Source organism: Eptatretus burgeri, chromosome 2 (genome assembly GCF_056783735.1).
Source record: "Eptatretus burgeri isolate ZD-2024b chromosome 2, Ebu_testis_v1, whole genome shotgun sequence".
NCBI lineage: Eukaryota > Metazoa > Chordata > Myxini > Myxiniformes > Myxinidae > Eptatretus > Eptatretus burgeri.
In genome coordinates, this window is record NC_140962.1 from 30824080 (window position 1) to 30851197 (window position 27118).

Sequence of the window (27118 nt, forward strand, 5' to 3'; positions counted from 1 at the left end):
CGTGAAATCTCGTCCTCAATCAAAAACAACACTCACTTTAACTTAATTTTGGAAAACATTTGAAACGCGAAGAATCGTTTCTGTTCGGAATTCAAGCGAAGCAAAACAATTCGAACCGCCCAACGTTTTACGGCATTTAAACCGGAAGTAGTTTTTTTATTTTAAATATATATTTTTTCAAACATTCTATTTACTTCGAAATGAAACGCACAATTAAAAGAGAACAAGATCCGATGCATGTAATGGAGGGTGAAAGTAATTTTTTGACGGGACCGTGTGAAGGCCGCGGTGATAAAAGCGGCCGGAAGTGGGGCCCACGAGACGCACATGCACCTGGAGGGAGCCGGTGACATGTCGGTCGTGTTCAAGCTGGAGGGAGAAAACATCAAGAAGGTTCTTTTTCGCTCACGTTCGCCGGCGGGATCGAGGTTTATCGAATTTATGTGTGCCGCGCGAGTCGGCTTCATCATGATGACGATGTATTAAAGAAGAAGAAAAAAAAAAAAAAGATTATCCACCATCGAAGTCGCTGTTGTTGTCTTCGTCTTTTTACCCGTTTTGTCACAACCCAATGTTTTCTCCACGAACCGAGTGTCCAATTCCACGAGGATTTGTGTGTTAAAGTGCGATCGAAGCTTTTCGTAGATTATGTTTGATTTATATAATAACGGCCTGAGGAAGGGGAGGAGGGTTTGGGGGGGTCGAAGTGAGGGGCTTTGGGCCTAGACAAAGCACCTCGTTTTTGTCCATTCGATCTCCTTACAACGTTACTCTCCCTCTCTCCCTCTCCCTCTCTCTCCTTCCACCGTGTAGATCGAAATGTTCCGAGAAAGGATCAGTAAAGAGGTAACGACCGTCATTCGGACTTTGAATCGTTGTGTTTGTCACTTGAGCCGGGCCTGCTGGTTGTTGACCTGTCCTTGTGCCGGTTTACAGGCCGAAGAGCTGGTGGCCAAGTTGTTTCCCAAGAAGCTTGTCGACTTGGACGCTTTTCTGCAGGTTCATGCTGAGCATCTATTTTTTTTTTTTTCTCTCTCTCTTCAACCACAAACTTACCGTCTGCTGTGAAGAGGGCAGCACCGAGAAGAAGGGTTTTTAGGAAACGTTATTCCTTAAACTACAAACCTAACAGTAGCAGCTTTTAGGGTGATGCATCGTTTAAAATGTGAACTGCAAAAATAATGTCATATATTTATTTTTTGTTGATGCTTTTATTTTTCTCAACAAAAAAAAAAAAAAACTTTCATTTGAAACTTTGAGTAAAGATAACTTTTATTTTAAACATTTCTCATGGATATGTTGCTCTCAGAATTGCAAGTGTTGGTGATTATTTTTGGCCATTCTTCTTGGCCATTCCAATATGTGCATGTCACTTTGTGCCGGGCATTTAACACGGCTTGGACACCACCTTGGCACACTTTCTAAACACTTCTTTGCCACTTGAACGTTCTTGCACATAATCTCCACCCCACTGTGAACGAGAACATGTCCAATTTCCCCAAAAGGCACACAACATACTTGTAAATACATGTGAGCCACTGGGGAAATTGGACGTTGTATGTCATGGGCCGCTGGGGGAAATTGGACGTTGTATGTCATGGGCCGCTGGGGGAAATTGGACGTTGCAAGTCGTGAGCCATGGGAGGAAATTGGACGCTGCATCTCGTGAGCCACTGGTGGAAATTGGATGTTGCATGTCGTAAGCCATTGTGGGAAATTGGACGTTGCAAGTCGTGATCCACTGGGGGAAATTGGACGTTCATGTCGTGAGCCACTGGGGGAAATTGGACGTTGCAAGTCGTGATCCACTGGGGGAAATTGGACGTTCATGTCGTGATCCACTGGGGGGAAATTGGACGTTCATGTCGTGAGCCACTGTGGGAAATTGGACGTTCATGTCGTGATCCACTGTGGGAAATTGGACGTTCATGTCGTGAGCCACTGTGGGAAATTGGACGTTGCAAGTCGTGAGCCACTGGGGGAAATTGGACGTTCATGTCGTGATCCACTGGGGGAAATTGGACGTTGCAAGTCATGAGCCACTGGGGGAAATTGGACGTTCATGTCGTGATCCACTGTGGGAAATTGGACGTTCATGTCGTGATCCACTGTGGGAAATTGGACGTTCATGTCGTGATCCACTGTGGGAAATTGGACGTTCATGTCGTGAGCCACTGTGGGAAATTGGACGTTCATGTCGTGATCCACTGTGGGAAATTGGACGTTCATGTCGTGATCCACTGTGGGAAATTGGACGTTCATGTCGTGATCCACTGTGGGAAATTGGACGTTCATGTCGTGAGCCACTGGGGGAAATTGGACGTTCATGTCGTGATCCACTGTGGGAAATTGGACGTTCATGTCGTGATCCACTGTGGGAAATTGGACGTTCATGTCGTGATCCACTGTGGGAAATTGGACGTTCATGTCGTGATCCACTGTGGGAAATTGGACGTTCATGTCGTGAGCCACTGGGGGAAATTGGACGTTGCAAGTCATGAGCCACTGGGGGAAATTGGACGTTCATGTCGTGATCCACTGGGGGAAATTGGACGTTCATGTCGTGATCCACTGTGGGAAATTGGATGTTCATGTCGTGATCCACTGGGGGAAATTGGATGTTCATGTCGTGAGCCACTGGGGGAAATTGGACGTTGCAAGTCATGAGCCACTGGGGGAAATTGGACGTTCATGTCGTGATCCACTGTGGGAAATTGGATGTTGCAAGTTGTGATCCACTGTGGGAAATTGGACGTTGCAAGTTGTGATCCACTGTGGGAAATTGGACGTTGCAAGTTGTGATCCACTGTGGGAAATTGGACGTTGCAAGTTGTGATCCACTGTGGGAAATTGGACGTTGCAAGTTGTGATCCACTGTGGGAAATTGGACGTTGCAAGTTGTGATCCACTGTGGGAAATTGGACGTTGCAAGTTGTGATCCACTGTGGGAAATTGGACGTTGCAAGTTGTGTGATGCCATTTTTGGTGTTTATGCTTCCTCTGTGTGTGGATCATTTAAAATGTAATTGGAAACAATTTGACGCAGCATTGATGTGTGATGACAAAAGTTAGTGTCGGTGTGTTGTCATTCCTGGTGACACGGCCTTAATTTCAAGTTTTACAAGAAATGTTTATTCAGAAGTGGCAGATCAGTCGTACCAGTGGTTTAAATATTTTTAGATGACTGTGTCATTGTGTACATTGTCTTGTGTGTACGTACAATAAGTGATAAATTTCACCTTCAATAGTGTGAGCTTCAGACAATGTCCATGAATTACAAAAGGTTTTTCATTCAGGTAATTACTTCATCATATTGCCGAGCAGCTTAAACATGAAACATTTCATTACTTTAGGAATTGCAATTATCCCTACCCTTTTTGAGAAAAAGCATGTTGTAATTGTCAAGTGTTTTTTTTTCTTTTAACACCATCGAAATACAACTGAGGGAAAGTATGTTGTTTGTATGTATCCGCCCCTCTGAGAGAATTTGACCTGTCAAGCTAAAACTGTCAGGGATTAAAGAGGACACCCTGAAGTTGTGCATGTTTTGTTTCATTCGATCAAGTTTTGAAAAAAAATTGCCCATCTTGACATTTTATTCCTCTTGGCGGAGGTTGGGTGCAATTCGAATTGTCCAAGCTATATAACCACAAATTATGATATATATATATATATATATATATATATATATATATATATATATATATATATATATATATATATACACACAAGCACACACACACACACACACACACACACACACACACACACACACACACACACACACACACACACACACACACACACACACACACACACACACACACACACACACACACACACGGCATGTATTTGCTTCATACACATAACCTGGGTTGTTTTTTTTTATTTTTGGGGGCGAGCGATCAAGTCGGTGGTCTGTTGCCTATAAATCACCCCAATAAAAGGATGTCAGTAGAACGTGTTGCACGCTTGGAACAAGATTGCCCATATGGCGGGTACTCTGCTCGTCATGTCAGCCTTCAGCCAACATGGAGTAATTTGCAATTGAATACAATTTTCAGGCAGTCACAACATGTTCCCTTGTTCTTCAGGAAGACATTCTGAATGTCAAAGACTTGGCAACGCTTCATTCAGAGCTCAATATTCCTATCCCGGATCCAATTCTCTTGAGTAACGACCATGATGGAATTGATAATGTAAGTATAATTGATTTAGAGTTCTTGCTTTGCATCAGTAAGATGGGTCACTAACATAGATATATTTGACACTGCACTCTTGTATATGAATTTTCTATGTGGCAGACATGTCATAATGTTTTATAATCAGCTTTCTTTGAAGTACACTCTGTCTTTTATATTCAGGCTATAATACCAAATTGTAATTATAAGAAATCTACATATATATATATATATATATATATATATATATATATATATATATATATATATATATATATATATATATATATATATATATATATATATATATATATATATATGTATTTTTAAATTTTTTTTATGCCAAAAATTTACCTGGAGGATTTCTTGTTTGCCAAGATCTCCACATGGCAGATAAAATTAGCATGCCTGCCATAAAGTGAGCATTGGCAATATATATATATATATACCCTACATGAGTTTGGCAGACAGATTGCCTCCTCCCTGAAGGTCATTAGTGAGCCTGTCTGGTTTTTCCTGATCCATTGTCTTCAACACGATGTCACCAAAGGTTTTGACTGTGATTATCAAAAATGTCGATTGCTAAATTATCCATGATAATTGTTTTGATCGTCCTCCTTTAGCACCAGGGAAAGAAACGGAAGTTGACAGCCGCCGATGCTGACTGTGAAGGTTCGTTCATAGCTTGTCGTCCCTCTGTTTCTTGAATGTTACAGTCGCTTTCATGTAAAGGATTTGTATAATTGTCAGTGTTCACATACCTTTGCTATTACAGGAACAAAGGTATATGCTTTTCTTAATGGGAATGTGAGGAGCAACCAGAACCTGGTGACTTTAATTGAGAGAATCAAGCCGGAAATCAGAACGCTTATGGACAAATGCAACACGGTGAGAACTTCTACTTCATCCAATGTAATTTACATTGGTGATTTTATTTATTTATTGATTTATTATTAAAGTCCAATAATTTTTATATTTTTAAAAATCATTGCATTGTCCAAGCGATGGAATGTCGTATTGTAGAGTGAATTGATTGTCCCATCTGCATTTTTGTTTGAAGCCTTCAGCTGATGTCAACTATCTGATTTTCTTTTCCCATGTACATTCAGGTGAAAATGTGGATTCAGCTGATGATTCCAAAAATTGAAGATGGAAATAATTTTGGAGTGTCGGTTCAGGTAATGAAGCATTACTTTTGTAAAAGAATATGTTGGTTTCATAAAGATGACACTGATTTTGAGAAGGACTTTGTAAAATGTACGGCATGACCCAAACTCGTCCAGATGTTTGCATTTACTCAAGTCCAAGTTCACACAAATTTGATTTCACATGCAGTGCAAACTTCTTTTTTATGCCTCCGCTGACAATGTCGCCAGAGACATTATGTTTTCAGGTTGTTCATATGTATGTATGTACGTCTGTCCGTGCTAATTTTTTCTGGTTTCTCTGCAACCGCTTATCCGATTAACACAAAATTTTCACCATATGTGCTGTTGCTCATGCAAAATATTTTAATGATATTTATGACGTCATCGGTCACATTGTGTGGCAGCCATATTGAAAAACTTTGGACCTCCATCTCTGAAACTGTACCATGAAAAAAATTGAAACTTGGCACATGGCAAGTACTCTCCATGGGAAGTAATTGTTTATTTTTTGTTGTTTTTTTTATGATTTTTATGATTTTTTTTTTTATTTTTTATTTTTTTGGCAGTTGCAGTTTTTTTGGCAAAAAAAAGGCAACCTTTTTTTTAACATAAAAACCTAAAAAAATTCTCAAACGGCTGAAGAGATCGAGGTGAAACTTCAGAATTATGATCTAGTAGTCATGGGGAATATTGTTACGAATTCTGGCGTGCGATCTGCCGCGTACCTCTAATGGCAGCCGCGTCACCCACCGGATGGACAATTCAGTCGTGACCCTCCTGGAACTATCGCCAGGAGCCAGTCACAGGTGGGGGTTTAACCTCACCACGATCGTGCCAATTGCCCACCCGCGCAGGATAGGGTTGCTCGCCAAATTCGACCTATCTAAGTATCTGCGCGAGTAGTTGACCGGGTGATCGTACCTCGCCGCAGGTTGGCCTCGGACACAAACCGCTTAAGCGGTGGGTTCCGTGCTACAGTGATAACCGAGCGGTGTTATCGCCGACCTCGACGGATAAGATTCTCTTCTTTACCCGGGTGTTCAAAACCCACTACTAATTTATTCTGCGATTCAAGATGGCACTTTCAAAAGGGAAAAAGATGACGAACGGGATACATTTCACACAAGGACATTTATTCAAGCAAGCACATATTGCACACACACAACACAAGCAAGGAATCATGCACGTATTTACAAGCAAAGCAAATTGAAATGAAACACGGATACAGGTAAGAAACCAATGAAAGCAATACCACCGACTATAATTATTAGCAATGTACAGGCACTTACACAGGTTTACTTGTCGGACACGGCGCCACCCACACACTCACACACACACACACACAAACAAAAGAAAAGACCTCCCTTTAGTGGTCGTCCAGTCTCTTCCACAACCATCAGCGTGGTCGCGCCTGGTTCCGGCCTCCCACGCGGCCGGCGAACCCTTTCCGGCACCCCTCGTCCGGACGTGCAGGTCCACCAGACAGCCGGCACTGCTGCGCCTCCTGTCCGCGTCTCTACCAACAGGCTGCTCGCCGGACCACGAGCGCAGGACAGACACAGACACAGACACAGACACAGACACAGACACAGACACAGACACAGACACAGACACAGACACAGACACAGACACAGACACAGACACAGACACAGACACAGACACAGACACAGACACAGACACAGACACAGACACAGACACAGACACAGACACAGACACAGACACAGACACAGACACAGACACAGACACAGACACAGACACAGACACAGACACAGACACAGACACAGACAGAGAGAGAGAGAGAGAGAGAGAGAGAGAGAGAGAGAGAGAGAGAGAAAGAGAGAGAGAGAGAGAGAGAGAGAGAGAGAGAGAGAGAGAGAGAGAGCGCTCGAGCGCGCGAGCGCTCCAGCGCTCCACCCTGGCCACCAAGAGAGAGGAGCACTCGACCCCGACAGAGAGAGAGCTCATGGACCAGAGAGAGAATGACGTCGACGACCCAGACAGAGAGAGCTCCTGGACCTCACGCGTGGGAAAGCAATGCTCGGCGCTTCACCCGGGCGATAGCACAGCATGGGTTTTACTCTCGAACCCACAACAGAAACACGGACACAAGCAATGAAATAAATAATGATTTCATTAAACAGAAAATCAGTAATTGTAATTAAAATGAATCTAGACGTGAGGAAACCGAAATCGAATTTTGAGGCGCCTCCGCACTCAGACGCATGCACACACACAGACAAGGGGTCATATAAAATGCAGAAAATAAAGAAATCCTTTTTCATTCCTTCACTTAGCTGAGTCGCGGCGATATTTTTGCTGAGGCAGTTGCTCGGACTGCATCGTTGCTGCATGGGGAACCGCGCCCGAAAAATGGCACCGAGCAATTTGTGAGGCAATATTCGACGTCAGGGCTCCCGAACCGCAGTGTAGCTTCGTCGACTGCGCTTGCCGATCCCGCCTGCAGAATGGTGCCGCCCCCTTCGGTGATATACACGAGGCTTCGAGGTCTGTCTCTCATGACTCAACGAAGAGCCAATGGCCAGCGTCCTGCTCCACCACGCGAGCCAATTCGCCTCAGCATGAACACGAGAATTGCGCCTTCTTCATGCGTCAAAGGAAAGCCATTTTGTCATGCTGAGAGGAAAGCAAAGCGAGATCTTCCATCCCAGCCACATTCCTCCCTTGACCGCGTGCGTCCCTCACACCGAACTCCACTCGTGCGTTCGCTTCCCGCTATGAGCTGCTTCCCCATCCTCTGACTTCCGTGGCATCCCACGTGCTGCTCTTCTTCATGCGTCTCATGTCATGTCCATCAATCTTTAGCCTCAGGGGTGTGACTTCGCCCGCCATCACCCTTGGAGGTGAGGCTTCTTGCCTACTTGGTCACGTTATAAAAACACCATTCTTCCATTGCTGCTTTGTAATACAAAAAAAAACAGAGGTAAAAGTCACAGGGGGGGCAATTGCATACTGGGGGAAATTATCCTTAATCCCTACCTAATTATCACCACCCCCCCCCCCATATTGTGACAAGTAACACTGAAGCTCACAGTTTCCCTGCTTCGTTTACATCGAGATGTCTCCTGCACGTCCACGGGCTGAGCAACTCTATATGATGATCCTATCTTTCTAATGAAATTCCTCCATCTACTCCACAAACATAACACAGCCCCCTCCCTGGAACTGTAGCTCCAACAAGGTTCAATGCAGGCATTATCATTCCAGCCTTACCACTTACCGACTCGCACCGAATTAGCCTGGTCATATGTGGATTGTGGTGTTTGTCCTTTGGAATCCCCCCAAAAAGTCATTATTTTGGATGCTTGTGTTTTGTTGCTTGATCATGCATTTTTCAAAGTTCCATCACTGTTTTTAGGAGGATACAGTTGCAGAGCTGAGGACAGTCGAGGGTGAAGCTGCATCATTTCTTGACCAGATATCACGGTAATCCTCATGCACTACCTTCTGATTACCATCACTTGTGGCTTTGATTCTTACATTTAACATGCAGCATGAAGAGCCAGTGAATCACTTTATTATTGTTATCTTTTTCCATTTCAAAAATGTGCCTTTTTCTTTTCCCCAAAAAATCAACAATCAGATTTTATATTTTAAATTTTTTTGTAGACAAAGTTGAGGCTCATGTAAGAGTTAATTCACAGAAACGTACAACAAGGCAGGAGACAAGAGGGGCACCAGAGGGAAGCACAAAATAGTGAGGAACAAAGACCATCGGATATCTGCGAAAGGAAGAGGGATGGGGCAGGGTACACGGGGTAAACTAGATGGTACTTCAGCGACTTTCAGGAAGGAAAACGGGGAAAATTAACGGGGGTGGTAAAGATCAAGATTTTGGATGGGGGAAGATATGTGATGGTGGTGAACAGCTGTTTTGAAGACCTGGAGGGAGGAGTGGGATTGAGAGTGTGGGAGTTTGTTCCAGAGGTGGGAAAAAAGAGGAATGAAAGTGTAAAGGTGAGCAATCATTCTTGATTTTGGCAATTTCACCAGAAGGGGTTTATTGGTGGACCTTGAGCACCAGGAGGAAATGTAGCGAGGACAGAGCAGAGGGGGCAAGGCTGGAGAGGAGACCGGTGGAAGACAGAAAGACCACCAACTTGCTTCCGGCGAGAGTGTGAGACCTCCAAAGACTCGACTTCATCGCGAGAGATACCGATTATCCTAAAATCCTTGGTTTCCACAGTGTGAAGTCGAGCTATGTATGAGACAGGAGCACCACCCCAGAGGAGGGAGCAGTACTCCATCAGACTGCGGATGAAAGCTTTGTGTGTGGTCAGGAGCTCAGGTGTGCCAAAGAAGGACTTTGCATGACGTAGGATGCCCTGTCAGCAACTGGCTTTGGAGGCCAGCTTGGAGATGTGGCTTTCCCAGGAAAGATCGTGGCAGATAGTGAGGCCCAAAAGTTTGAATGAAAGGACTTCTTCAAGAGGATTGTTGAGAAAGTAGATGGGGGAGGGGGGGGATTCCAGATGGTCCTTTGGGAGAGACATTGTGAGTGTGTGAGATTTGTCAGGATTGAAAGACATATTCTAAGTGTTTGACGAACTTGTGATATTATCCAGGTCTGCAGAGAGTGAAGTGGCTGCTGCTTGCCGATCAGAGGGATGAGAAATTGTATGGCAGAGGGTGGAGTCATCAGTAAAGGGATAAGGAGGGTTTTCCCTGGAATCTGAGAGATCATTGATGAAAACCAGAAAAAGCACAGGGCCAAGAATACTGCCTTGAGAATCTCCAGCCTGGACAGGAAGAGGAGATGAGGGAATTCCATGAAGAGTCACACACGCATTGACTGCGACCGGAGAGGAAATCCGCGAGCCATGAGTGAGTAGAGATTGCCTTAGATACCATAAGAAGAGAGTTTGGTGAGCAGTGTGGGATGCCAGACCATATTGAAAGCTCGTGATATGTTGAAGGAGATTGTTCTCATCTCATATTTGGCATTGATGGTCAGAAATCAAGCTATTGGAGAAGAGGAAGGATTTGATGCTGGAAGTGATAATGGATTCCTTGACCTTGCTGATGATTGAGAGAAGGCTGATTGGTCTGTCGTTGCAGGGTTCAGTTTTTGCACCTTTTTTATGTAGAGCAGTAATGTTTGCTGATTTCCCAACCAGATGGCAGATGACCTTGAGAAAATGAGAGGGTGAACAGAACAGAGAGAGGGTGAGCAAGAGCAGCAGAGCAGGTTTTTAGAACACATGGGCTGATGCCTTCTGGACTAGTTGTAGAATAAGTCAAGGTTTGACAGCAAACTCTCCACCTTGTCAGGCGAAAAGGACACAGTACAGGAACAGCTGGGTGCAACTGGGTCAGGTGGGTACAGAAAGCGATGGTTTAGAGAAAGCACAGAGTTAGGCATTCAGCCTTTTCACGCGCAGTATCAGCTGTGTGACCATTTGAGGTATGCGAGGGGATGGAGGGGGAACATACACCAGAAACGGACTTAACTCGACACCACCAGGATTTGGAGGGGGCGGGGAGAGAGGTTTGACAGTTCAGATTTGAGATTAGAAAGATGTTTCCTGGCTCTCCTCTTGGTAGACACACACATGCTCTGAGGTTTGTTGAAGGAACTGAGATTGTGTTCAATAGATTTTGCCTTCCACGAGGCGAAGGCAAGTTGTTTCAGGACAACTGCCTCGCCACATGCTTCAGTGAATCATGGGCAGCAGGAAGGTATGACAACTGAAGACGAGATTGCATAAATCTGAGAGAGACAGACAGACATAGAAAATTTATTTGAAAGAATTCCCAGGATGAGTTGATGTCGGAGAAAGTAGACATGGGAGACCAGTCTCGAAGTTTGATCGCTGCCTGAAGACCCTGCCAGTTGGCCTGAGTGAAGTGCCAGACTTGTCGGTGCTGAGGTGGTTCTCCAATAACAGCCAGAGAGATGTCCACTTTGACAAGCATGTGGTCAGATGAACCGATTGGAGCAAAAGAAAAATAGCAGACATTTTCTGGGAAATTGGTCAAAATCAAATCCAGAAGAGATGGAGTACCGTTGGCTGAGATCTGGGTCGGGAAGTTGACAGATTGAATCGGTCCCAATGAGTCGCAGAAGTCCTTTGCTGAAGTGCAATGGCAGGTGAGGGAGGTACCCATACCCAGCCAACTGCCATGATGGCAATTGAAGTCACCACATATGAGGAAAAGAGAGTTGGGATGAGAGGACAGAAGTTGGTCCATGCTTTTGGTGAGCAAGGTGTAAATGGAGTCATCACTGTTTGGTGGATTGTACAACACACATATAAACAAGAGGTCGGAGCAGAGGGAAAGCCTTAGCCAGAGGTATTCCTGGTGGTGTGGGTCAGTGAGGGCAGTGAGTGGGGAATGGAGTCTTTGTTGAAGAGAGCAACTCCTCCATCAGGACGAGGCTCAGGTCTGTCATACCGGAGGGATATGCGAGGGAGTCAGAGACCTCTTGACGGAGGAAAGTTTCTGTTCGGCAGATTGTCTCGTTTGCCAGTGGCAAACTGCATGGAAAGATCAGTCAGGTTAGAGTGAAGGCCCTGGATGTTTGAGGTCTGCACTGTCAAAGAAGAGGGAGGGAAGAGGCTTTGGGTGCAAGGGAGTGGAGGGGAATGGGATGGTGTTATTTAACAGAACGTGGGCTCAAACTCAAGACCCGAACATCTTAAACCAGCCACCTCATCATAAAGTAAACTTTTTATTTTCCTGTAATTAAGAACATAAAATGAAGTTTTATTTTCTTGAGGTATTAAAATCATGAAACCTGCTTTTAATAAGAATGATTATAAACTTGATCCAATAATGCAATGGCGATGTTTTTGATCGTGACGGTAAAGACTGGTTGATGGAGATCATGATGCTGGAGGTTTTGAGGCCCATGTTAATTTGGTGAACAAATGCAGAAAATCGTTTGCCAAACCACGTTGACCGCAGTCCACAAACATTATCTTAATAAATTAATCACAATTGAGTGAATCCACAAATGGAAAGCCCTCCTGTACTTCAATTTTCATGAAATAATGATTTTAAAGATTGTTTAAAAATCTGGAAGTTTGGTGCTCCTGAAGTAGTCTTACACAACAACCACCCTTGTACACTCTTAACACGGTGACGCTGAGTTGCGATTTAGTAGATAGAGGTTTTATTGATTTCCACTGAATGCAGTGCCAATCAGCACGGTACATCGCCATCTTGGTGGTCTCTTCTTCACCTGATATGCTCACTCTCATGTTTGACATATAACACATCAATATATGTAGCACGGTTCTTGGAAGTATGATGAAGGCGATTTGTGTTCTTGTGTTCAAGTATATAATTCGATCTAAATAAACGTTTTAAGACGTATAAATAAATTAATTCAGGGTTCGACTGCCGTTTTCTCCAGCATCTATGACCTCACGCAATCAAACGCGTGACATTCGTGCCCTTTGTATCCATTATGACGTCCTTAAAAATACTGCAGTAAGTTTCCAGTTTGGATTGTTTTTCAAATTTGTTTGATTGCCAGGCAGGCAAACAGAGTAACAATATCTCGCTCCTCTCTGCACATGTTCGGGAAAAATTCAATTTAAACTTGAGGTGCTACACTTTATAACTGCGAGCGGATCTGACTGGTTACCATGTCCCCACCACCTCCCTCCCCCCCCCTTGATGCAACCCCGCTTTGATCGGACACCTTACTCACGATGTCCTCTTTATCCAGACAAAACATTTAATTTTTCCCTTCAATACAATACAGCCACCAAACCACGTGACCTATCAAATGTTCGTCATCACCTTCCTCTCACACCCCACCTTTTCCTCCTCCAACCGGAGTTCCTCCGGCTTCCCACTCCACCCATTCCCCCTACCACCACAGTCCCTCTGCCCTCTCCAACCCCACCCCATCCCCTGCACTCTCTAACCCCACCCCTTCCCCTGCCTCCTCCAACCCCACCCCTTCCCCTGCCTCCTCCAACCCCACCTCTTCCCCTGCCTCCTCCAACCCCACCCCTTCCCCTGCCTCCTCCAACCCCACCCCTTCCCCTGCCTCCTCCAACCCCACCCCCCTGCCTCCTCCAACCCCACCCCTTCCCCTGCCTTCTCCAACCCCACCCTTCCCCTGCCTCCTCCAACCCCACCCCTTCCCCTGCCTTCTCCAACCCCACCCCTTCCCCTGCCTTCTCCAACCCCACCCCTTCCCCTGCCTTCTCCAACCCCACCCCTTCCCCTGCCTCCTCCAACCCCACCCCTTCCCCTGCCTCCTCCAACCCCACCCCTTCCCCTGCCTCCTCCAACCCCACCCCTTCCCCTGCCTCCTCCAACCCCACCCCTTCCCCTGCCTCCTCCAACCCCACCCCTTCCCCTGCCTCCTCCAACCCCACCCCTTCCCCTGCCTCCTCCAACCCCACCCCTTCCCCTGCCTCCTCCAACCCCACCCCTTCCCCTGCCTCCTCCAACCCCACCCCTTCCCCTGCCCTCTCCAACCCCACCCCTTCTCTGCCTCCATTAGTTACCAAGTGTAATTGCTTGTGTTCAGTTTCACATTTCTTGTGGAGAGCTCGCGAAGTCACTGAAGCACTCAAGCAAACACTCCATTCAAAACCGTTATGGAGCGGCTGGCTTGGCATGCGCTAGCTTGCCACTTGGTAACTGAACACACCCCTGGACATCTCAAACACATACAGTGCATACAAAATGCCAACAAGGGGACAGTTTTTTAATCGAGGATGTCAAATATTAATCATGACGATTTTTTGTTGCAATGAAAATGTGCCTTGTTCAGTTTTGACTTGTTGTTTTAGCTATTAAAATGTACTTAAACTCTGACGTGATGTGTGTACAAAAGTGTGCACGTCCAGATAAATAAATATCTCGGCAATTTCCCTGGCAGCCTCCTGACTAATTGCGGATGCAGGTATTTCATGGCGAAGCTGATGGTGATGTTTGTTCACTTCACATTAAACATGTATATTACTTAACCATCAGTTTGTTTATCAGCATTTAAAAGTCGGGCAAAAACGTAAAGTATTTTTCATTAAGGACGACAATTTTCTTTCCTCTGCATAATATGAGAATTAACGTCCCTTCATTGGGCGGTGTATATTAGATCACTGCCGTGATTGTTGCACGCAAAACATCCAAATTTTATGTCGATTGGATAAGCGGTTCCAGAGAAAACATTATTTAATATTTTCCATCAATCCAATATGGCCATGACCTCGTTTGAGTTGTAATCAAACTGTGGGTTACTTTCCTCAAAAAGTTACCTTTATTTTATGATAGATGAAGCGTTGTTTAGTTTTCAAATGTACATGAGGCCTCAAAACATACTGAGCTTTGTGAAACGAAAAATATTGTCGCAATTTCTGGGTGGCTGGAGGGAAAGGCGTGGCCTCGCTCAAGGGCGGTGCTTATGATACACACACACACACACACACACACACACACACACACACACACACACACACACACACACACACACACACACACACACACACACACACACACACACACACACACACACACACACACACACACACACACGAACAGCTGTATGCAGTATATGACATATGATTTGTTGGGTATGATAAAATAATTATTTATCTGACACCGAATAATCTATCAATACTGGACTTTGCAGTTATGATACACTACCCTTGCTGGATATATTTTATTTAACCATGACATTTTCATCAGTCATGTAGTTTGGCAGGCACATGAGTTTCACGGAAAATAAATGTTAAAAATCATATTTCAGAAACAGCTTTCGCTATCGATTTGAAACTTTGCAATTGTAATCCAATAGCATTGCTCCGTGTAATGTGATGTGACTCGTATTGATGTGTTACACTGTTTGGGAGAAAACGTTTTTCAAAGTTTTGGTTTTCAAACAAATATGGCTGCCAAACCACATGACCTATGGCATTGAAAAATTGCACTCCACCCATGATTGGGTCGAGGATCAAGTGTTTGAAGGTTCGTCTTGATTGGATTAGATTTGTTTTTCTATCCAATGTGGCTGCCACACCATGTGACCAATGACCTCATCATTTTCACAGTGTATGCAGCAATTGTGGTGTATTGTGTTTTCCAAATTTTATGCGATTGGATAAGTGGTTCCAGAGAAAACATCTATATATTACTAAAACTCTCATCTTGTGTATATACGAGGTTTGTTCAAAAAGTATCCAACCTTAATTTATCGTGCGTAAACAAATGAAGCTTGGGAGGCGTGGTTTGGTGCACGTATGTCGGCGATCCTAATTCGTATGCGTGAATTTTTCCCGCCTGCAGAAGCTGTCAGTCGCCGACAGACCGCCGATGAGTGAGGAAGTGTAAGTGAGCGCCGTCGGATTTTTGTTTTTGACAAAATGACGGAAAAACTTGAACAACGCTACTGCATCAAATTTTCTGTAAAGCTTGGCGATTCCCAAGTGGAAACGATCCGCAAGATTCAACAGGCCTTCGGGAATGAAGCAATGGGCAACACACGGATAAAAGAGTGGTACAACCGCTTCAAAGATGGTCACACATCAGTGGAAAGTGATGCACGTTCTGGTAGGCCCTCAACATCCTGAAATGAGATCGCCATTGACCAAGTGAGGACCCTGCTGATGCAGGATCGTCGAATCATGATCAGCGAACTTGCAGACGAGGTGGGCGTCAGCATTGGGATCCATTCATTCCATTGTGACTGAGGATTTGGGCTTAAGGAGAATCTCAGCAAAGTTCGTGCCAAAGCTGCAAACGATCGAGCAGAAGCAACTCCCTTTGGAGATCGCACAGGACATGCTGGAGACTGAACAGCGATCCCAACTTATTCAACACTGATCACTGGCGATGAGACCACAGTGATCCGTCATTTTGTCAAAAACGAAAATCTGACGGCACTCGCTTACACTTCCTCACTCATCGGCGGTCTGTCGGCGACTGACAGCTTCTGCAGGCCGGAAAAAGTTCACGCATACAAATTAGGATCGCCTACATACCTGCACCAAACCACGCCTCCCTCGATTCATTTGTTTACGCACGAAAAATTAAGTTTGGATACTTTTTGAACAAACCTCGTATACGTAGGTTCCCGAAATACAACCAAAACATTGCACGATAGCGCAAAATTTTAGGGCCACCTTACTCACCATTCTCATGCAGTGTGCAGTATCAAGTTTCATTCAAATCGGGCAACGAAAAAATTATTTAAAAAATCAATTCCCGATTCAGTCAAGTACTCTTGGGGAGAATTTGATCAATGCAAACAACCTCAGCAGTATAGTTCACTGGAGCTTTATATTTATTTATTTAATATTTTTTAATATATATTTTTTGAAATTATGTTTTTTTTATCAACACTGTCACAACAGGAACCTAACGGGTTCACAGGTCGTCTCGTTATTTAATATTTTTCGTCAATCCAATATGGCCACCGAACCACGTGACCTATCAATTATTCTTTATCACCCCAGTATCACCAAGTCATGAGGACCTTTTCTGTGACATTTCCCCTCAATGTGTTTCGCCATTCTGGAGAAGATTTTTTAAGGTTTTAGGGTAAATGGCTGCCAGACCACATGACATGACATGACATAGTTGTCAAACTTTTTTCAGCATGTCTCGATCATTTGTGGGCAGTTTCACTTTGATCTCTAAAGCTGCTCTGGAGAAGAAGTATGTTTGCTTTATTTGAAAAAAACAATATGGCTGCCAAACCATGTGATGGATAATGTCATGTCTTTAAGCGCTTCATCGACATTGGGGCATAGATTATATTGTTACGAATTTGGAAGCATAGTGCACACAGACATTCAGGTCCCCATAGCTCAGTTATTTCGATAAGTAAATGTGGATAGATGGCTCCCTTTCCCTTGGTTAATGACCTGTTCATGTCCTGTAAAATTATTTTGATAGGATTTTTTAACTACAACAATACGCCTTCACCTCGCTTCCTCCCACCATCCGACACCGACACCATTGCCTAAGTGCATGTCAGCATGTACGTGGGCGGAGTTCACGAGGACCTTACGTCGCTCTCGCCCAATCATAAAGATGCGAGCGAGTTTCCCGACGGTCGACAAATAGGCACAGGCCACGCACGAGCGAACCACCCCTGAGAAGATGACGAGGGAACAGGGAACAAACAATCTGCGCCCCATCTTCTCGAGCGCGTGTTCTGGTTCGCTACACATCTCGTCCTGTCGCCGGTGTCTGCACACATCTCTTCCTGTCGCCGGCGTCTGCTCTGATCTCATCGCTGGCATCTGGTCTCATCCTACTGCTGGTCTGGTCTGAGCTCGTCGCTGGCTCTGGTCTCGTCGCGTGCCGGAGGAGCATGCTGGAGCCTGGCGCTGCCTCCGTACCCGGTGTTTGCAGCGGCATCGAGCTGTGGGTTCAAGTCCCGCCAAATCGGATCGACAAGGGCCGCACGAGGCGGCAAGGTCCATTTTTCTTTTGGGGTATTTGTGTGTGCGTGTGTGTGTCTGGGGCCCTGTCTTTAAGTAGCAATTGTTTAGTGCTCTTTTTGCCTTGTACATACTTGCATTTCTATTAGTCGTGATAACTCGCCCTTGCGTGCGTCCCTCATTCCCCCGATATACTCAGTAGTTCGCCACGTGGGCCTCTAGGTATTTTGAAGTTTGGCAAATAACCCTGTGCCCACGCGGTTGGTTTATTGACGATTCACGGTCCTGTAAGGGACCCGTATGTTTCGGAGGTTTCCGAAAGGTACGATCTAGATTCCGGGTGTTCGGTGGTCGACCCAACTGCTCCACCTAGCGGTCGTGCTCTCCGCTGATACCCGGCCCACAACAATATGTCGAAGCTTCAGATTTTTTTAGGACAAGGATTTATGTTTATGCATTTATGGCCATGCCTGGTGTTTGCTGAATGCTTAGGGTGGTGGGATTAGGATCCCAGGATCCTGAGTTTAAATCCCACTCAGCTGTTGAATTAATACCAGGTGGGTTTGACTCAGCCTGTCATCCTTCCGAGGTCGGTAAAATGAGTGCCAGCATGCTGGTATCCTGTGTTGAAGTGGCGACCCGTCCAGGATTGTGCCCAAGAGCCAAGGAGACTGCGAAGGCAGCAACAACGCTCTGCACAGAGTATGGTCCAATGGATGGATGGATGGATTTATGGCTGGCCTACCACTTCACCTATGACATCATCATTACAAGAACCTTATTCCCCATTAGGAATAGAATGTCATGGGCTACAATTCAGATTTTTCCGTTCAGTGGTTTCAGAGATTTAATTTTTTGGGGGGTTAATCCAAGATGGCAGCCATACCACATGACCTATGACGTCACAATTATCATTTTAAAATTCTACAATAAAAGACATGCTATGGTGAAAATTGTGTCAATCGGACAACTTGAAAATTTTCTCGGCAACTTGAAAATTCTCAAGAAAAAAAAAAATTTGCAAAAATAATCGAGCAAAAAAAAAAAAAAAGGCCCAACATGGGACAAAAAATAATATCAGATATCAAATGATCTGTAGAGAAACAATAGGGTACTCCAGCCTGTAAGGTCAGTGGTACCCTAACAAGTTCCTTGATCATAAGCTGATCAGACAGCCAAGAACAGACATGAACCAATTGCTTAACCCACTTTTCGCTTTGCATTTGCGGGGTAATAAGGATATCAATTCTTAGAGCTCAATATTTACTTATTTTTTTTCCAGCCTGGAATTGGGATAGTAACTTACTGCATTTTATATAGCTATGTTCTATATTCTGCTGTAAATGTTATAAAGATATTTACTGCATTCCACTGTCAATGGGATACGTAGGTTTTAGATTTTACCTGTCCCATCAACCATTTCAGCTGTTCAAATATTCATACTGTGAACGTGCGGAGACACCATTGTGTTTCTTTGACGTTCTCGCAGGTGTGCAGGATTGGTCAGGTCTAAAAACAATCTTGTCGTCACTACTAATCACTGTGGCTTCCACTCTAAAAAGACCAACTACCTTTGAGGTCAAGATCTGTCACATTTATCAAACTTCCGCGTGGTAAATTTACCTTTCTTTCATACAGGTTTATTGAGGTTTTCACTTGTCTAACGGGCAAAATTTAATCAGTCGGACAACCGTTAATACAGAGCCCTGTTTCTTGGCATAATATTCACTGCAGTGGAAACAGTATCATGGCAGTGAGTTGCACCCAGTGGATTGCCGTTACCTTCCGAGGTGAGTCGAGATTTTAACTCTTACAATCTTCAGATCACAACACAGAAGCTCAGCACATTGAACCAATGCAGAACCCCAACTTCAATAAAATGTCGCAAAAAATTTTTTTTTAAAAGATTTGTGCATGTGTGTCAGTTATAACAATGGCATTGTGCAAACGGGCCATCCATCAATGGAGTGCTGAATAGAGAAGGATTAAATTGAAGGGGAGGGGTGTGGGGAATAGAGTATGGGAGTTGTATGATGGAGAGAAGGGAAGGGGTGTGCAAAAAGCTTGTGGTAGTTGGAGCGGGTGGTGTGTGGGAGTGATCAAAGTCCGACCACATTTACACAATTAATAAATAAAAGGTTCCCACTGTTGATGAATCGCAAAATTAGTCAAATAATAATAATAACGATGTATGAAGTGTGGCATCCCATCAGTACTGCAGCTAATTAATATTCCAAATAATGTCATTGGGAGGATGAATAATTTTGGATTGCCTCGTTACATTGGAGCAGTTCACCATCATTGATCTGATTGACAACTTCAAATTAAAGATTCCGACAATGTTGACGCCAGCTTGCATTTTGATCACCGCCAGTTAACTATACACCACAAACTTGCACTGAATGAACTTCAAACTGTTTAAAGAAACCTCGAAATGAGCATGAAATACTCAAAGATAAAATGTTGGTGCAGTGTCGGACACAATCTCCAGTCTGTGTTGCCCGTTTTAGTAACTCCTGGCTCTGGCTCCCAATCTCAAAAATGTGAGCGAGGTCACATTCTAACTCAAATTGTCAATCATGTCTCTCAACCGTCACGCCACCAATTTCACGTATTGATCACAACTGCACCGCTTTTGATCATTTCTTATGTAGAACAAAAAATTATAAGTGATATAATGAGTCACTACTCAAAAGCCATCTTTTTTTTGTGTCACATTCCCTCTTCATTTCATTTGTCATAACACGAGACCAAATTTTACACTTTGCATTATCGGATGAATGATCGTTTGACATTTGTTTGGTGGAAAAAATTTGGTTTCAGTCGGTGTATCTGACAGTGCCGCTTAAATAATCCGTGCATCACTTACAGGCCTCTATCTGTCATGCCAAATTGTCAAGGAGCACAAACAGAAGTTCATCTTCACCTGAAAACTGTTCAATTAACTTTTCTTCTGATGGCGTCTGTCAGAGACGGGTTTCATGTCTCATCTCTCAGCGTGTCACACATCTCAATGATTACTCTCCGTGTGAAGCACAAAGCGGAGTTGAGCAGTTGGTTCACTCTGTCTGTCTGTCTGTTTGTCTTCAGACATCGGTCTGTGATGGAGGAACTGCTTGATTTCAATTTAATTTCGTATTTTAAATGCTGCGCAACGTCAATCGGGACTCAAACCGGCAGTTCTTATAATGGGTCACCGGTGCCCTGAAGTCCGAAAATTGTACGGATCTCGCCTCAAGCGCGCATGCACAGAGGAGTGAGATAATTTTTAAGTGGTGAAGCCGCTTCAATATCTGGTTGTCCGTCCTTCCATCTGTCTGTCAAAATGAAGAAGAAGAACCTTTCTGACCCACCGTGCTTGATCCCACGGCATTCTTGAGGGTAATCCGAGAGGGTGTCGTTTGTGTCTCGGTTTTGCCTATTTCATATTAAAAATGCCAAACTGAACTGCTTCCTTCAGACACAGGTGTGATGTTTTTTTATTTATTTATTTTAAAATCCTCTTCCTGTTTGGCAATCAGACAACTTTCTGCCTTTCCAGCCTTTTTTTTTTCTTCTGCAGTCTTTTAAATAATTTTTAGCCGCGTCTCGTTTGTGTCTCGCTTGCAAGACGTGGCTCCAAGAGAGCTTGGCGTTGTTCTTCTTCTTGTGAAGACAAAACCTTTAGGACTCGGCTCTTTTATATACAGGATCTGGATCTCCTTAAATACTAAACACCTGCACACATCCTCGCATTGACTGTACCTTTTGAGAGCATCTATCATGAACTTTTAAATATATTCGGACATTTGCTTTTAAGTTTCGAAAAGTTCACGTTACTATTTAAAGATTATTCCATTTAATATATTGTAATTTCTTAAATACACTATTTTCTCGTCATGAACGACGATCGTCCAGGACGGGTCTCGCTATTGGCTCCGTCAAGGCACATGCCGAAATATCGGAAGTTGTTGTTGTTTTTTTGTTGTTGGTGTTTTTTTATTTTTATTCTTCTTCCTCTTGTTCTTCTTCTGGTGAAGACAAAACCTTTAGGACGTGGCTCTTGGACACATTTGTCCTTGTTATTTCAATAGTACACTTGAACACTGCAGAACACAAATCACCTTCTTGTCACTTCCAAAAACCTCCAGCTTAGCAGTATTTGGACAATATGTTATGCCCTCTTGACTAATCAAATTTGTCGCTCGTGCTCTCAGCTTTGTGGAATATCGAGATTTAGATAAAATGGTGGCTCGTAGGAAATATAGATCGTACTCGGAAACGCAAAGCAAGAGTTTAAATGACCCTTCCCATGTCCTTTTTTCTCAATACTGCGTGCGGCAAAGTGTTTTTTGAACTCTAGTTTTCCATTCCTTTGTTTGTTTGTTTTTCTGCTCAGCACAGTTGAAAATATATCTTTGACAAAGCTTGTTGGATGACTTCGTGCCATTATGGTGGCGGCGCGTCAAGCCCAATCGCCATGATTGCTCTTTTTCTTTTCTTTTATATTCGTCCCAAGATTATTTTTTTGGCTCTTCCATCCTATCAATTGCCATTTCTTCCTCTCACCCATCCTCGATGGGTACATCCGCTAGTTTATAGTCAGAAAGCCAATGATGCTCCAACGATGGGTCACAGTGCCCTGAAAATCGACTTAAAAGCAACTGAACAAAAATTGTTTTCCAGGTACTACGTTTCGAGGGCAAAGCTCGTGGCCAAAGTCGCCAGATATCCACACGTGGTAAGTTTTTGAAATGAATCTTCTGTTGTACTTTTTTGGGAGAACGTCATGCTGTCTGTGTGCTTTCACGCATGAATGATTCACTCTTTTTTTTTTTTTTTTTTTACTCAACAGGAAGATTATCGACGAACTGTGGATGAATTGGATGAAAAGGAGTACCTTAGCCTCCGCATCATTGTGTCAGAACTCAGGAACCATTACGTATGTCTTTCTTTCAGTCCTGATCATCAATCGTTAATTTGTGCTTTATCCTCGTCTCTTTACTCTTGTTGGCTTTGATGCTCATGATGCGTCATGACCATTCAGTTGGATGGACAGTCCCTCTGAGACTCCGTTCAATATATCGGACGCACAGCTTCCCCTCTGCCTCTCCGTCCGAACCTTTATTCCTCAAAAGACCTTGCAGTTCTGATCTCTTATCTTATCGCTTCCTGGCCTGAAATTTCGACTTGAATTGTTTCATCATGAATTAACCATTTCATCTTGGTGAAGAGGTTTTGGCTCTTAAGCAGTTGCACGAGACTGGTTATCGATTTAAATTTGTACCATTCCACTTACCAGCTGCGCACCTAACATTTTAATGGAAACAGACGCGTAAGGTACATCGTTGGGTTTATGCTTTTGGAAAAATATACTTGGCCAACATTTATCCTCAAATTTTTACCAGTCTTTGGTTTTAACGATTGGTATCACTGCAAAAGATTACGAAAACCAGACTATGAATGGTTCCCGTACGAGCTCCTTCGTTAACTACAACATCCTGTTTTAGTAAGATGTAATGTGGAAATGTGAACACAACAACTAACGTCGTGACGATGTAAGTGTACATTGGAGCTACGTTGTCCGCACTGGATTTGTCGGGTTTTTTTTTTTTAATATCCTGTTGCATCTTCGTCCCTATGTTGCCGTTTGTGTTTCCATCCAATTTCCCCCGTGTTAAATCGTACTGTCAAATACCTGAGATAGGTTCAGGGAGACTTCGTTGACCTCTTGTTGATATTTAGGTCCTACGACTATCACTGAGAGAAGCAGCAGAATATCCATAGTTGAGGGACTGGGAAGGGATGCAAACTGATGGTCAGAGATGAGGCTGTTTGAAAAGAGGAAAGATATTACCGTAAGTCAGTGGCAATGATGGAAGGCATGACTTTGCTTGCAATTTCAAGAACACATCTCGGCCTGTAGTTGAGGATTTGTTTTTGCACCCTTCCTAATAATGGGAGTGATGTTGGAGGACTTTCATGCAGGTGGAAGGTGGTTCACAGAGGAAGGGCAAACTGAAGAGAACAGACGTAGAAGCAAGGACAGCACAGCAATATTTGAGAACCTTACAGATTGGTTGTCCAGTAATATCAAGTCAGTGTCTGTTCTTTCAATTTTCATGACAGCAATATCAGTTGGTAAGGGGTATTCTTATGTGGGATTTGTTTTGGGATTTATTCGATCCCAAAATGATTTAAATCATGATTTAAAAAAAAACAATTATGTCTTCAGATCTTCAGTTCTGGTGCTGATGTGTTTGGATGGATGGATGGATGGATGGAGTGTTGTTGTACAAAAACAGTCATGCATAATGGAATGAAGATGGCTTGCACTCAATAAAGTACACTCAAACTCTATTTCGACGCTTAAAAGCTGTGACACATCATTTGAAAACTAATGAGGTACATCATCAGCCTCGCAGCTTTTCCAAGAAATGCCAAACAATTGGCCCAATTTTTCTGCACCCGTGTTGATGAAGATTTCAAATTTCACGCCGTGACGAGCCTGTGGTAAAGGTTCACCGACCATATGACTCGACGCTGCTCCTGATGAGCGATTTCCACATCACATGACATCGATAGGAGTGACCTGGCAATAAATGGACAATCAAGAACATCGTGAATTTTACTAAAGGTGGCAGGATGGCCGAGAGGTACGCACAATCACCTTTAAGTTGTCCAGCCTGTGTTTGAATCTCAGCCCGGCTATAAACTGTTATTCCGGTGTTTCACAGGCAGGTGTGTGTGTGTGTGTGTGTGTGTGTGTGTGTGTGTGTGTGTGTGTGTGTGTGTGTGTGTGTGTGTGTGTGTGTGTGTGTGTGTGTGTGTGTGTGTGTGTGTGTGTGTGTGTGTGTGTGTGTGTGTGTGTGTGTGTGACGTTCCTCGGATGGATGTTAAACTGGACGTCCTGTCTGCCGACATTAATTGGTGGACGGTAAAGATCCTATGGTATCCTTCACGAAAAGTAGGTGAGCTATTGCCGGCAGCTTGGCCAAGTTCCAAATTCCTGCCCCAACCTTTGTCAAATGTCAAGCCTGGCCAGCCAGTTCGTGAAATTTGGTGTGTGGCATTCCTACATGATTGCCTTTTATGATACTGGTCTCCAAGGTTCAGGTCAGGTCAGGTATGGGGGCAGCATATTGCTGTGACCACCTTCCGCTCGTACTCCAGGGGCCTCAATCTGGCCATCCCTCAGGCAGATGCCTGGCCCATCCCCATCTCCTTGAGATGCTGATCAACCTGCTGCAACCATGAGGCACATGGTCGGCCCATTGGCCTCCTCCGCTCAGGAGACTCCCTCGCTGAGAGTATCTGGTTAGCAGGATCAGTGTCAGGAAAACGAGCCACATGGCCATACAGCCGCAGCTGATGCTCATGGACGATGCAGGTAACAAATCCTATTTGCGTCTCTCTCAGCACTCGCTTGTTGGGTACAAAGTCCAACCAGCGATAGCCAATGATTCTCCGAAGAGTCCTGCTTCCAAAGAAATTAAGTCTCCGTCTCAGATCCCTGGTCAGAGTCCAAGTCTCACATCCATAGAGCAAGACTTGGAAGCACATCACATTGAAGGTTCAAAGTCTCACATCCAAGGTTCAAACACCAGATACTATGTTGATTCGTTCATTATCTATTGATGTCCTTGCAAGTTTTGTTCAAAGTATTATGACGTCTCCTGAAGTCCTTGTAGTGTGTGATATGTTTTAAAGTTATTCCATAATCGGTCGAGATTAAAAAAATTAATTGGTTTGAGGTTTTATGAGGCTACCAATGCTTCAGCTTCCAAGCGTTCCTTTACCAATCACGTAGCAACTGATTATGAAACTCTGCTTCCTGACACTGAACTAAAAGGTAAAATGTCACATCCCATGTGTACATTGCATATGTGGAACCTGCCCGTCACCATCTCCATTGCAGGTGCTGCTGCACGACGTGATCATCAAGAATATCGAGAAAATCAAGAAACCAAGAAGCGCCAACACCGATGCTCTGTACTAGTCGAACGCCGAATGGCGGCTTCACCCGGATCCACCCTGGAATTTTATCTCGAAGCTTCGTTAATTTCCTTGCATTGGCCGACCACACAACCTCACGGTGTGGTCTCTGTTTGTTTGTTTTTGTTGTTTTTTTTTCCAACTGAATGACGTTTTTGTGGTATTTTTCGTTTTGATTTGACTTCAGCATTTGTACTGTGTGCACCGTGGACCATCTTGTTTTCAGAATGAAGCTGCTATCTGATTCTGCGGTTCACATGTGCGTATGTTGGGAAAGAAATGGTGGGTGGATGGTGGAATGAATCTGTGGATTAAAAGTCGATTCCCTTAATTTTAATATTTTATTGGACATTTAGCAGCAATTTCAAATTGTAAATTGGCCACTTCAAAAGGAGAGAGAAAAAAACATTTAGTTGTTGCTCGTTTTCCCACACCTTTATTCTAACAATTTTCCTTTTACGTTGTAATGCCAGCTGGCAAAACCACCTGCGTGTTTTAAAGTTAACGCTTATATATATTTTTTTTAGGTGTTCAAAAACTCGTGCTTGGTGAAGTCAGGGGTTTGGTTATCTTCCAAATACAGTTTCACTTGTGTATGATTTGTCTGCTTTGAACCATAATAAAATGACTGGGGGAAATTGTTGAAAGTTGTTCACATTTTTCTTTAAGTGTGTGAAAATGTCGTTGGGCTGACGGATGTCGGATCGACGTTCGGCGCACGTTTCCAGGCAGGGAGACGTTTGAGAGTAATGTGCTTTTGGTCATCGGGCAATGCCGTGAGAATGTGATGGATGCATTTACACTTTTTTTGTTCATCTTTACAGATGGTGCATTTCTCGGTGTCTTAAGGTAGGTAATGTCACGTATGAAGGAAGTGTAACGAGCGTGCTCTTCGTTGTTTTAATTATAAGCTCTGACTGTGCCTGACTTGTTGATCCTCCCGTCGTCGGGCTGCTGAGACGGCTTCTTTGGCTCGGGCTTGTCCTCGTCACTCTGACGCAGTACGTTCGACTGAGGGTGCAGGAATTTGTAATTTGTTCAGGGTGCCGGCACCATCCTATTCTTTGCCAACGACGCCATGGGATCTGTACCATGCACCAACTAATGCCAGCAGATGAGACGCTTTAACATTTTCATCCAAGAGACAGCGCGGTTTGTACTGCAACTCCCTTCCTGTTAAACACCAGGATGACGGTTTATGTTTGGGTCGAGATTCAAACCCAGGCTCGACAGATCAGAAGTGAGGTCGTCGCTAAATTTGCTTTCAAAGTTTCATCAGCAAAGTTAAATAATCAATGTAAAACTTTTTCTTTTCTTTTTTTAACCCCTTAAAGTTGAAGGACACCAAAACAAGTTTACCTGCCAAGGACGGGTGGACGCAAAAGCAGAAACGAGAATGCACATGAGGGAGAGAGAGGTACCGACTCGCACTGTTCTGTTTCAC

At 44.0% G+C, this 27118-nt stretch overlaps 1 protein-coding gene across 3 annotated transcripts in view; it reads left to right on the plus strand.

Moving 5' to 3' along the window:
- PSME3 (proteasome activator subunit 3) overlaps positions 1 to 26321 on the plus strand; it is a 28123-nt gene extending 1802 nt beyond the window's left edge. Inside the window, exons 1-11 of one of the 3 annotated variants that reach the window (XM_085852655.1) lie at positions 267 to 393; positions 814 to 846; positions 937 to 999; positions 4095 to 4199; positions 4805 to 4853; positions 4957 to 5069; positions 5291 to 5359; positions 8706 to 8773; positions 22366 to 22420; positions 22535 to 22621; positions 25598 to 26321. In XM_085852655.1, coding sequence (XP_085708781.1) covers positions 328 to 393; positions 814 to 846; positions 937 to 999; positions 4095 to 4199; positions 4805 to 4853; positions 4957 to 5069; positions 5291 to 5359; positions 8706 to 8773; positions 22366 to 22420; positions 22535 to 22621; positions 25598 to 25678 — 789 coding nt within the window. In that variant the 5' untranslated portion in view covers positions 267 to 327 and the 3' untranslated portion in view covers positions 25679 to 26321. Of the gene's footprint in view, positions 1 to 256; positions 394 to 813; positions 1000 to 4094; positions 4200 to 4804; positions 4854 to 4956; positions 5070 to 5290; positions 5360 to 8705; positions 8774 to 22365; positions 22421 to 22534; positions 22622 to 25597 lie in introns of those variants that run through there. The other 2 variants (XM_085852664.1, XM_085852647.1) reach the window with 2 other exon arrangements.
- The last annotated feature ends 797 nt before the right edge of the window (positions 26322 to 27118 follow it).